General features: G+C 42.3%; 1 protein-coding gene across 1 annotated transcript; it reads left to right on the forward strand.

Annotated features, from left to right (window-relative positions):
* Positions 1–4,344: 4,344 nt before the first annotated feature.
* LOC102426459 (C-C motif chemokine 4-like) lies at positions 4,345–6,193 on the forward strand (the record flags this gene model as incomplete). The annotated part of the gene is made up of 3 exons (XM_014446303.2): positions 4,345–4,489; positions 5,416–5,530; positions 6,022–6,193. Coding segments are annotated over 3 exons (348 nt in total), but the record flags the coding sequence as incomplete, so codon positions are not given.
* Between the last annotated feature and the right edge of the window lie 7,215 nt (positions 6,194–13,408).

Genomic DNA, 13,408 nt, shown 5'->3' on the forward strand with positions numbered 1-13,408 from the left:
CCAAGGCTTCCTAGGCAGTGAGGCAGAAAGTAGCCAGCAGTCACCATGGTGGATCCTCAGCATGGAGGGGCTTGATTTGTGCCGTAGCTTTCTGACTCATTCCAGCCTCTTTGAGGCCCCATGTCAGTCCAACAGAGTGCTCCAGCCATGAGTACAGGGAATTCCGGCTGAACAATTCATGTTCTGTAACATCACTGCCTAGTCCTGCTCTGCTCCCCTCGTCATTGCTTCCCAAGTCCTGGCCCTGCTGGGTTGGTTTCACTTCAGTTTCTGGCTCTGTAGTTTCATTTCCTCAGGTGTCAATCTCAGCTCTCTCCCTTCAAGAGCAGAGGCTCCATGGATGGTTCACGGATAACATTGCCCCTGTATGGTCCAGCTCATCCTCCTTTTTTCAGGTGTGGCCCAGAGTCAGGTTGCAGCAGACTTGGCTCCATCTTTCAAGTAGGTAGAAACAATGTCCTGGGAACGCCTTTCATGCAGTCCCTTCTCTCTGCTTCTCTATCTTGAGTTCTTGTCATGCTTCTCTGTATGTATACAGTGGATCAAGGCATATATGTGGTATTGCTTCAGATCTTTCCCCCTATCCCTGTGCTCCTTCTGTGTTCTCAACTCACTAAAAGGCAACTCCTCCTACCCAGCTTCCAAGCCAGTAACCTGGGAGTCACCCTTGGCTCATCACTCCACTTCACCTCCTTCATCTACTGTAGTCCCTCCTTATTTGTGGTTTCACTTTCCTTGGTTTCACTTAGCCATGTTCAATTGTGGTCCAAAATATTAAATGGAAAATTCAGATGTAAACAATTCATGGGTTTTAAATTGCACACTGTTCTGATCTGTTCAGCTGGGGACATGAATCATATCTTGGCCCAGTGTACTCATGGGGCAGAATTAAATACTATAAGCATGGGTACATCCCACATCCTCTGCAGAGATTAATATTTAGAACAAATAAGGAAAACCACTATTTAATTCTCTTAATTTTCTAAGGAAGAAAGAGAAACCCATGGATTCCAGTTTTCAAAGACGTGCAAAATGTAAAACTGAAAGATATTTTACATCATAATTATAAAACTTTGGTTGTTAAGTTTTAAATATAAATTTAAAATAAGGACATTTCCCTTTTCTGATTTACTTATACTCTGGAGCCTGACTTCTTTGGTGTCATTTACAAATCTATCATGTATTAGTTGTGTGTTCTTCCTTAGGTTACTTACCTATCTGTGCTGCAGTTTCCTAATCTGTGAGGGGATAATACTAGTAAGATTAAATACATTAGCATCTATAAAAGAATTAGAGCATCACTGGCTCATAGTAAGTGCTATGTGTTAGTTGCTGTTACCGTTATTTTTAAAAATATATATTTTATTGGTTTTTTTTTTACAGAGAGGGAGAGGGATAGAGAGTTAGAAACATCGATGAGAGAGAAACATCAATTCAGCTGCCTCCTGCACACTCCCTACTGGGGATGTGCCCACAATCAAGGTATATGCCCTTGACCGGAATCGAACCTGGGACCCTTCAGTCTGCAGGCCGATGCTCTATCCACTGAGGTAAACCAGTTAGGGCACTGTTATCATTATTACTGAATATTGCAATGAATTTATTTTATACATGTGCAGGCCTCTTGTTCTTTGCCTAAATAACCCCCTCCACACACATTTTTCCTGGCTAATCATCCTTCAGGTCTCAGCTCAATTTACAATAGAGAAAAGTTAGAACAACCCGAATGGACTGACCTAAGTAACAATGGTTAAATATAAATTTTGGTGTTAACTTTTGGTATATACATTCAATGAAATATAACTCATACTTATTTTAAATAAGTTGAGTTTCTAATGACAGGGAAGAATATAAATAAATGATAATAAGATATGCTATTTCAAGAAAGACGATTAAGTAACATAGCAAAATGCAAAACTGTGTCCAGAATGCTGGGCAATTTTTGTTTTCTTCTTTTCTTATTTCTTATTTTTCCTCAGTTTTGTTCAGTGACCATGTATGTACATTTTCCATGGAAAATAAAACAAACTAATATAAATTTTTATAAAAATCAGATATCACATTTTGGGGAAGACTTTCTCAATACTTAACCACCACTTTCCAAAGCATGTCTCCCCTGCCTGACATAGCAGGTACTCAATAACAGTTTACTGATTTATTTTCATCTCTTGCTAAATGTTCCAGCCTGGAAAGAGCTAGAAACAGGTATAAAAGCACAATTTGAAGGAAGTAAGATGCTTCACAAAGAATCCTGAGGGTTTGCTTGAACCCATCAAATACTGGTGACACTTTAAATTTCTGTCAGGAATGTAACATCCCAACTCATGGGATAGTCATTTATTTCACTGTCAACATCACTAGACTACAAGCTTTTGGAGGGAGTGGTGGGGCTTCATTCTGCTCTGCTTTCCCTGACAAAAAAACAGAGTGGAAATGGCATGGATAGCAAAGTCTGGGTAAATCCCAGGGAATACAGGACACACCCTCTTTCCCTTAAAGTAAGATCCTTGACACATGAAGATGAAACTCCACCAACAAGGAGAGACCAGGAGAGGTACTAGCATGTGTGATATGAGGGATTACAGAACATTAGAGCTGGGGATAGGGGTCTTGGTGAAGATCAGAGCATTTGAAGCAAGATTCGCACAAAGAAAAAGGTGAGGACAGAAAGGATGGAGGAAAGAATACAGTTTGTGTGTGTGTGGAGGTAGTGGTGGAGGCAGTGATATAAGGTAGGATAACAATGTACTTTATCTAGTGACCTTGAAGTGCCCCAAGATGTTGCTCTGCCCCTTCCTATCCCACATCTCTACAGTATCCAGGGTGTCTGTTTTTCTGTTTTCACACTTTGTTCTTTCTCAGAGCAGAAGTAGGTAGCAATTCAAGGCTGGTGGTGAGAAGGTGGGTCGGAGTGGCTAAGCTGAAGGTGAATAGAGAACTTGATCCAATCATCCTAATCACCCTCACTTGCCCACTGCATGCGCTATTGTATTCCTGGTCTTTGTGGGCTTCACCTCGCCACCTTCAAGTCAGCTTCAGGTCTCAGGGCGAAGGCCTCCCAGAAAGCAGCTGCCAAACCAAGCGGGCTTTACGTGAACACAAGGCATTCCCCATGGATGGCTGGGAGGCACCCACATGCTTAGATTACATGTTTTACCCGTAACATTGGTAAACTCCTGGCTAGGTATATCCAATCCCATTTTCACACTGGAGGAACATTCCTTTTTTCCCCCCTTTTTAATTTTTTCAATTACAGTTGACATTCAATATTAATTTATATTGGTTTTAGGTATACAGCGTAGTGGTTCGATATTTATATAACTTACAAAAGTGAAAAAGATGAAGGGATTAAGAAATACAAATGGGTAGTTGCAAAATAATTACCAGGAAGTAAAGTGCAGCTTAGGGAATGTAGTACATAATATTGTGATAACTGCATGATGTCAGATGGGTGCTAGCTTTCTTGGGGGATCACTTTGTAAACTATAGTGGAACATTCTTTCTCTGGGTCTTCCAAAATTGATTCTTACTATTTCTTTCCTTTTGCATTATGGGTCCAAGTGAACCTATTGGAACCTTTATTTCTTTTCCCTTCTGTTCCATTCTTGTTCTAGGACAGACTGACGCAAAATACCCTCCTAAAGTCAGTCCTAATAAGACGGCTCTTTGTGTGTGGCACAGCCCCTACTGGTAATAGTTTCTCTCTTTGTGTTCACATTCTATATTTGTGACAACAGGTTGGAAAGAAAATAGATTTTAGAGTCAGAAGAATCTCATTGCAAATCTTGGCACTGTCACTTAAGAGTGTGGCCTTGAGATCATCAGTGAACCCTCCTCTGTTCTTCCGTCCTTATTGCTTCAGGGAAATAATGATACCCCTACTCAGGGTCAAGGTGGGATTTGATGTTAGGTGAATAGACAACTTTCCCAGTGCCTGGCACATAGTAAATGTTCAGTGAGTAGATTATTGTCCTGCTGTATCCTTCTGCACATTCCATGCTGGACTCTTTCTTATGTCCCAGAAAACATGTAGGGCACTGAGATCACTCAGTCCAGCAGAAGAAGGCCCAGGAATGTGACATGGAATTCTGGATCCTCTTTCCTTCTTTGGGCCAGGCTTTGACAATCCTGGAAAGACTGATGTGAAGCCTGCAGCTTCTGAAGGTGCCAACCACCAAGAGCAGCATGGAGCTCTTATATACAAACTCCTCCTAGCAGGTGTGAATGTTGCATCCTTCCTCTTGGGCTTACAATTCTCTCCTCAGTCTCAGTCACTGCCTTTAGTGTACCACTTTAGAGTGCAGCCCACTTCTCCCCTCCACCTCCTCCTTTCCATCGTGATGACATCACCCTGGGGAAGAGAAGCAGTGCAGAGCTTCTCACTCTCAGGAAAGCCTCTTCTCTGCCAAGACCACGAAGCTCTGTGTGGCTGTCCTCTCTCTCCTTGTGCTAGTGGCTGCCTTCTGCTCTCCAGCGCTCTCAGCACCAAGTGAGTCTGTTATTTCAGGTACTACTTCTAGAGCCATGGTATAGGCAAAGCCATGGTATAGGCAGAACCCACTTTTCTAGTGGGGGCTGATTCAACATTGGCATCTGGGGATGGACAAAAGAGAGCTGGGAGAATTTTTAAGTAGGCTTCTGTCAAATGTAGTGTCCAGCAGACATTCAGTAATATTCAAATTCCTGTTTCCTTAAAAAATAGTAACTCGTAGACTTGTTTAAGAAAGTCCCTGTCTCTAGTGCCCATCAGTATATGAGTGGATAAAAAAAGCTGAGGTACATTTACACCATGGAATACTATGCAGCAATAAAAAAGAAGGATCTCTTACTCTTTGAGACAGCATGAAGGGACCTGGAAATCATGATGCTAAGGGAAATAAGCCAGTCAGAGAAAGATAAGTATAGCATGATCCCACTCATATGTGGAATCTAACAAACAAAATAAACTGATGAACAAAATAAATCTAGAGACATAGAAGCATGGAACAGACTGCAGAATCTCAGAGGGAAGGCAGAGGGGGGTGGGAGGGTGGGAAGTGATCAAATAATTTATATGCATATATGCATAACCCACAGACACAGACAATAGGATAGTGAAGGCCTGGGGTGGGCGAAGGAGACGGGCTAGAAGGGTCAATGGGGGGAAATAGGAGCCATATGTAATATTTTCAACAATAAAGATTTGATTTTTAAAAATGGAGGTATATGTGTGCTCTGAGACTCAATCCAGCTCTGTGATCTCTTAGGATCCTGTATTCAGAAAAAGTCTCCTATGCAGTGGAGTGGGATTAGATACAAGGGACCGTATTTGGTGATCTGGTAACTCCACAGAGATGCCCCTTGAATATCCATAACTAAAATTCAAAAGAGCAATTTCTTGTAGAACTTTGAGCTTACCTCAGCCTTTCTTTACAGTGGGCTCAGACCCTCCCACTGCCTGCTGCTTCACTTACATCCCATGGAAAATTCCTTGCAACTTTGTGATGGATTACTACAAGACCAGTAGCCTTTGCTCCCAGCCCACCATGATGTAAGTATCATGCCCTGGGCTGCTTTGGGATGCAAGGGCAAGGGCAGGATTAGATAAGGGGCATTTTGGGGCAGGGAGAGGATAAAACAGGAGGAAGACAGTCTCAGGGTTAAAGCCTTCCCAGACAGCAGTAAGGAATAGGTTATGAAGAAATTAGAGGCTAGGAAACCAGGGAAATTTAAAAAGACCAAAGGACATGTGGGCTAATTCTTAAACCATGCTTAGAAAAACACATGGAAAAGTGATTGCTAGGGGATCTAGGGAATGAATGGGAAAATATAGCCATATTGATTGTAAAACTCATTGGTTCCTAATCTGGACAACCTTGAGGCCACAGCTAAATCCAGGGTAGAAGTTACAAGAAATTCATTTCTAGTATCACCCCAGCAGCATCCTCTCACCCACTAGAACTGTCCAACATGAACAGAGGGAGATATCTACCAAAGACAAGGTCCCATGTGATTGTAATCTATCTACTTCTTGTTCCACAGATTCCAAACCAAAAAGAGCAGACACGCCTGTGCCAACCCCAGTGAGGCCTGGGTCCAGGACTACATGAATGACTTGGAGCTGAACTGAGCCACTCCAGGGACAGGGGCAGCAGGTCTCCAGGAAAGGTACCTGAGCCTGACACTTCTCACTGAGACGCACCCTCTCCATGTTCACAGCTCCTCTCAGTAGTCCTTGTTCCTTCTCTTAATTTAATCTTCATTATGTGTTGTGTTATTTTATTGATGTTATTTCCATAATTTATGTTGGTTTTGCCAAAGGACACATATTCTCCATGGGGATGGTCCACCATCAGTTTCTCTGCTATTGAGGATACATGGGTAGTGCAATTGATTCTGTGTGTTTTCATAATAAAACTTTTTTTAAAAAGACAATTTATTTATTTTTTAAATATGATTTGGTATGAAGGGAATTGCCTGGTATTATTATTGGGGGCAAATTACCATTTCCAAACAAAATAAGAATGAGCATTTACTGAGAACTTCATATGGGCTAAATGCTCTAAAAATACAATCTCAGTACTTTTAACAATGATTTTAACACCCATATGAAGTAGAGACTCGTACCTTCAATTTTATAGATGAGGCAATTGGCACAGAGGTGATGTGACTTGCTAAAGCTTATAGGTCTATTTGGAGAGTACCATGAAAGAATGACTCAAAAGGACAGCTGTGATAATAAGGGTCATCATCTCCACATTTGGTAGAGAAGTTGTAAAAAGCAGTAACAGTACAATAATAGAGGAAAGACAAGGTATTGCAGAGTCAGGAAAGTGGGTCTCCATCACTTATCAGTGAATCATTAGAAAAGTCATCTTGCCTTACTGGACCTCAATTTTCACGCCTGTAAAGTGGGGGTAATATTATCTACTTGGAAGGGTTGTTATGAGGTCATGTGTGAAGCACCCATCACAGGGTCTGACATCTAAAAGATTCTCTTTCCCTCTCTGAGCCTTAGCTTTTTTACTTAAAATGGGCATAGTGTCTAACTTCCCAGTGTCATCATGTGGATCAGCTCTCTAAAGTCCAAAGCAAAGGTAGAGTGTTATCATGAACACAGAAGAATGAATGTCAGATTTGTTTCTGGAGTGTTGTGGGAGTAACCTAAAGCCATGTCTCTTTAATAACCCATCAGAACTTCCTAGTATATGAGTCAGAACAGGGCTCTGAGATAGAATTACATGCACAATCAAGTCTTGATCTACAGAACATAGCATTGTAGTCTGTTAAGCTGGGAGGAACCTCTCAGAACATTTTGTCCAACCTTCTCATATTATGAAAACTGAGTGCCAAGGACTGAGAAGTGGTTTAGCAAAAGGTATGGGGCATGCTGAGGCCAGATACTGCTTTTTTGAGAGATTTTAGAAAAGTCTGAAGCATGAGCCAAGACAGACCATTTGTATGGAAAAACCACTGGAAACAGCTTGGGTGGCACTGAAAGTTGAGTGGGGTGGGGGGGTCTCAGGAAATTACCAGGGCAAGTGAACAATACTACACAGGTTGATGGAGACTCAGATATGGCCCCCCTTCCCATCTCTGGGGGGAGGGCTCATCAAAGGAGCAATGGCCTCTGCCAGCACTTCTGTCTGGGAGAAAGCTACCTCCCCAGCTCTTGCCCTTATGCAGACAATTCAATTCCTACTCATATGTCCCTGGTGCCTTTTGAGCTGCTGCCCCAGTGCTGGAGCTCAGAGGGAGTAAGTCCACACACAGGCTCTTTAAAAGGAACTTCCTGGGGTTCCAGCAGTCTCCGTGTCTCTCAGCCTCAATCCCTGCTGGTTTTTACAGCCAGAAATGATGGGGGCTTCTCTTTTTGGCACTGGAACCTTGCACTGGGGCCTAGTGTGGGGCTGGGACCCTTCGCTTCTCCAGGGGAGCCTTTGCAGCCAAGATATCCCTCCCAATTAAAAACTGCTGCATGTGTGTATAGGACCAGCCCATTCTACATCTCTACCCCTCCTATCAGTCTCGATGTGGCTTCTTCTTTAAATCCCTAGCTGAAGGAATTCCAGTCAGATAGCTTTCAGGCAGTTTCAAGTAATGGTTGTTCTGTAGTTTATTTGTCATTTTGATGTGGTTGTGGGAGGAGGCGAGTACTGCATTTACCTACACCACCATCTTGACCAGAAGTCCTGACCTCAGAACTTTAAGAGAACAAATGTGTGCTGTTTTAGGACATTAAATTTGTGGTAATTTGTTACAGCAGCAATAGGAAAGTCATACAGTTAGTTATCAGCTAAAGAATCACCAACAATGGCTCCTTTCAGTTCAGTGTGAAAAGTAATGGAATACTCTAGAACAGCAGTCGCCAACCTTTAAGACCTGACGGACCACCAGGGGTCTGTGGACCACTGGTTGGCGACCGCTGCTCTAGAAGGTGAGATAAACTTTCCTCTAGGACAAACCCAGGGTGAAGTAGACATATTCCAAGGTGGTGGACTATAATGAGGTGAGACATCTCAAGAAGAGGGTCTGCTTCAGCAGCTGAGAATGAGGGCTGAGGCTTAACCAAGGGTACAAAACCCATCAGCCAGGTCAAGGGTAAGCCTGCCTCTTCTTGACTCCTGTGGCCCTCTGAGGGTGGGAAGGACCTTGGATTCCTACCTGGAAGATTCTGTCCTCTCATTTATCAGATGACGTCTAGAACAGAGCTGTGACCTGTCTTTGACTTTACTGTTAGAGAGGGGGCAGGGTTAGGGGCTCTCCCTCACACTGCAATCTTTTTCCCACGCCTCCCTGACCCTGAACAAATTGGGAGGGAGGAACTCAGTTCCACAGACGCTGAATCACCAAGGTAAGCTTATGAGACCCGAATATTCTAATGAAGAAGTACTTCACCCAGGAATTATAAACAAAAGCATGGAGTCCTGGTGGTGGGGCAATGTGGGACTTCACCTGTTGCACAATATGAGATTTTGTGTTTTCCTTTTTCTCTTTTCATAAAACCTCCTTTTCTTACCCTGAGTCAGGTATCTCCTTACTTGACTTTTCAATTGAGGTTTCTCTGGGTTTCTGGGAGGGGGCCAGAGACAGAACAGGACAGGGAACAGAGCCTACTGTTTGTGGATCAGCTTCTGGAAGCCAGGCCTGTGTTTTTCTTCTCCCTTGCTGTGCCTGCCTCCCCTGTTCCCTTTCTAGATAGGAGGGAGTCTGTATCCTAATGCTCTGGTTTGTGCAAACATTCTGTCCTCTCCCTAACTTACCCCCACCTAGAATGTTCTGTAATGTTCCCATGACAGGGCATTTTCCTCTCAGGAGGCCAGGAGTTGAGTTAGCATGCAAATTGAGCTGCAGATGGTGAAAGGAATCACAGTTCTTCCTGGTGACTGAGCCCAGCGGCCATACGGCTGTCCTGAGCTGTTTTTCATACTCACCCTTCACAGACCCAAGGGACCTGTCCTCTCCTGATTTTCTAGTTGTCTCCACCTGTTCTCCCTTTTTAATGCCTCTCATCTTGATTTCTACTAAATCTAAGCAGACAGAAAAGGGAAAAAGGTGGAGAAACTGAGACAAAACTGTGACTGCATTTTTCTACTTTTTAAATAGTGTGGATGAAAAAGAGGCCACATACTAAACCTGACAAGTGCCATGGAGGCCTGCATGATGGACCTTATAAACTCAAAGACCCAAGTAACCACATAGGATGGTCCGAACATTAAAATTCCTAACTAAAAGTGGGTCATGGCTGGTAGTCACATTCTAGACCTGTAGCTTTGTTGACAAAGTTAATCTTTAAGTGAGCAAGTCAATTTTACTCGAACAACTAAGATATCATACCTCTGAAATATCAGAGTAATTTTCTTTTCCAGATTCCTCGAAGGCACACTCGCACAACCAATGGCACCAGAGCTTGAGACCACATTGTCGTCTTGTTGCCTAAATACCATCTCTGTGTGCAGTAGGTGTTAACTATTCTGTACCGACCAATGCAACAGATATGCCTCTCTGTTTTACTTTTTATCCAATCTTAGGAGATTTCTCCACTTTACTTTCTCACACTCTCTTAATGAAGTTTATGTAACCCTCCTTATATCTCCTCCTTTTATTCTAACGTATAAAATAAACTGCAAAACGGTTATTTTTCGGGAGCATTTGCTCAATCTGTTGATACTCTGTTTACTGACAATTGTCGTCAGTTTGGCTCAATACATTCATTAAAATTCTCAGCAAGTGTAGACGTTTACTACAGTACAATAGTTTCATTTAGGTTTTGCAGACTAAGGACATGTAGGCATGCCCAATGTCTAGACTGTCTTCTTCCTTAGGTTTTTCTTTTTCTTTTTTATTGTTTTTAAAATACACATAACAAAATTTACCATCATAGCCATTTTTAAGCATATAGTTCAGTAGTATTAAACATATTCACATTGTTGTGCAGCAGTCACCACCACCTATCCCCATAACTCTTTCATCTTGTAAATCTGAAACTCTATAACTATTAAACACTAACTCCCCATTCTCTCCTCCCTGCCAGCTCCTAGCAACCACCTTTATACTTTCTGTCTCTATGATTTGACTAAGTACTTCATATAAGTGGAACCACACAGTATTTGTCTTTTTGTGATGGCTTATTTCACTTAGCATAATATCCTAAAGGTTCACCCATGTTGTGGCAAATTGGAGAATTTCCTTTCTTTTGAAGGCTAAATAATATTCCCTTATATGTATATACTATATTTTGCTTATCCACTCGTTGGTCAATGGACACTTGGGTTGTTTCCAAGTTCAGCTTGTGAATAATGCTGCTATGAGCATGAGTGTACAAATAGCTCTTCAAAATCCTGCTTTCAATTTTTTGGGGTATATACACAGAAGTGGAATTGATGTTATATGATAATTCTATATTTAATTTTTTAGGCACGCCTATACTGTTCCTCCCTTAATTTTTTTATATATGTTTGATGGTTGTTGCAGACACCTATATACTATCAAGTGATAATGTGTCATGAGAACTTCCCAAATCCCCAAATTTGTGACTGTCACTAGAGCACTAGAAATCAACTATTCATGGAGACATTTTATTTAGTTTTTCACCAAGAAATAAAGGTTTTATCAGGTAGGCCAAGTGTTCCTCCCTTCCATATGCATGAAAGCATCTGAAGAGCTTTTCTGAACTCCACCATTGGAAGTTCCCCATCGGTGGGTCTGAGATGGGGTTGAAGTGTTTGCAAAGCATGGACTTCCTCTGAATCTCACTCCCTTGAGTCTCAGTCCCATTGACATGAGGGTGCTAATGGAAGTGACCCCACAAGCTTGTGAGGATTCAGTCAGATGATAGGTGTGAAGTACAGGCATAGGTCATAAAGGTGAAGTATTGTTATCATTGAAGGGAGGGCCCTCCTTAGCAACCTTGCAGCTTCCATCATTGAAATGCACGTTTCAGCAAAACTATTAGAGGCCATAATTACCCTTTGCTTCATAGTGGAAACTCCAAGTGCTAGAGTAGCAAACATCACAGTATGTTGTCTTACATAATTTCTGCTAATTAAATTTCTTTTCATAACTGTAGTGAAAGTTCTTTGCCCTCCCCACCCCCATTCCCAATTGGGCTACATGCCAAGGGGAGTATAGGAATATACAGCTTGAAATATCCCATTAACAAATAAACTTGAGGAAGCAAGATTACAAAAGCATGGGGTCAGTGTGTGAGAAATCAGTGTCTCCTTCACTGCAGGAGGAAGTGTAAATAGGCGTAGTCTTTTTGGAGGACAATTGGCATATATTCCAACTCTACAGTAAATACATCCTTTGTATTTCCATGTTTAGGCATCTATTCTGGGAAAACATAGACATATACAGTGGGGCCCTGACTTACGAGTTTAATTCGTTCCGAGACCAAGCTCGTTAAGGATCTCATTAACTCAAATTACTCTATCAACTCAATGCAAAAAATCGGCTGAGAGACAGCTGGTATCTCAAAAAAACTCGTTAGTCGGGACACTCGTAAGTCAAGGCCTCACTCTATAAACAAAGAAGCATCTATAAAGTATATGATGTATATAACAGCAAATTGTTTATGATACAGAAACCACCTAAATGTTCAAGAAAAAAAATCTGGTTAAATAAATTATGAACCACTTATAATAGAATATTAGATAGTGGTTGTTTTTGAAAAGGGGGGAAAGATACTAACATGGAAAGATACTCTCTATGACACAATGTTAAGTGAATAAAGCAAAACAATATAACGTCATTTCTGCAGAAAAGGGAAATATTTGTATATATACATATGTGTGTGTGTAAAAGCTTAGGAAAGCACTTAGAAGAATATACAGTAAACACATGAAAAAATAAAAAAAAAGAACTTTTAAAGATTGTTAACTAAGTGATAGTAGCCATGTCTGAGTCACTTGAAGAGAGGGATTAAGGAGTCCCCCCTTGCCCAGAGTGCTGTGGAGGGTTCTCCTGCAAGTTTTTGGGGCTGTCCACTTTGGCCCCACTCACTCACCAAGGCTGTGCTGCTCAGTAATCTGGCCTCGGGCCAGCCCCCTTGGATTTGGCGTTGGGCTTGCTCTTTGTTGTCCTCTGTGCTGCTTTGGGCCATTGATCTCCCCCCTGTACTGAGCTACTATGTCCTCTTCAGGGACTCTGGTTCCTCCTTCAGACTGAGGGGTCCTGGGTGCTTGTATCCTTTGAGCTTGATTCTGAGATGCTGGGTGTGAGCTAACTACCTGGGGTGGCCAGTCTGAGCCCTCCTCTCTTGACTTGCTTAGTGTTTCTCTGCTTATCCAGGCCTCCCCATAAGTCAATAGTTCTCAACCTGTGAGTCGCGACCCCTTTGGGGGTCGAACGACCCTTTCACAGGGGTCGCGTAAATACATCCTGCATATCAGATATTTACATTACAATTCATAACAGTAGCAGAATTACAGTTAGGAAGTAGCAACAAAAATCATTTTATGGTTGGGGGTCACCACAACGTGAGGAACTGTATGAAAGGGCCGCGGCATTAGGAAGGTTGAGAACCACTGCTGTAGTGCTCATGAGGTGCTTGTCCCAGATCTGACCACCAAGGACGAAACAGGCTTTCTCTTCATTCCCATGGTCATTAGAGTTTTACCTCTACACCCGCTTCTCTGAAATTCTGTAATTGGGATAAGAAAGAGGGCGGGCTTCTTATTCAGGACCCTGTGCAACATTTTGTATTTTTTCACTGTAGTTCAGCTTATTGTAGCCCTCTCTCTAGGAACCTCTCATGTGGAGCAGTGTAGGCTCAGAGACCACCAACCATCAAGAATGGGCTCTGTCTCTCAACTCCCAAGGGCCTTGCCAGCTTGTGATCTTTGAACATCCATCTCCTTGGATGAGTTACATAAGTGATAGGTGGGTAATGTCACCTACTTAGGGGTCTCAGCCCTGGGATGGCTCC

The sequence above is a fragment of the Myotis lucifugus genome, unplaced genomic scaffold (assembly GCF_000147115.1).
Source record: "Myotis lucifugus unplaced genomic scaffold, Myoluc2.0 scaffold_524, whole genome shotgun sequence".
Classification (NCBI taxonomy): Eukaryota; Metazoa; Chordata; class Mammalia; order Chiroptera; family Vespertilionidae; genus Myotis; species Myotis lucifugus.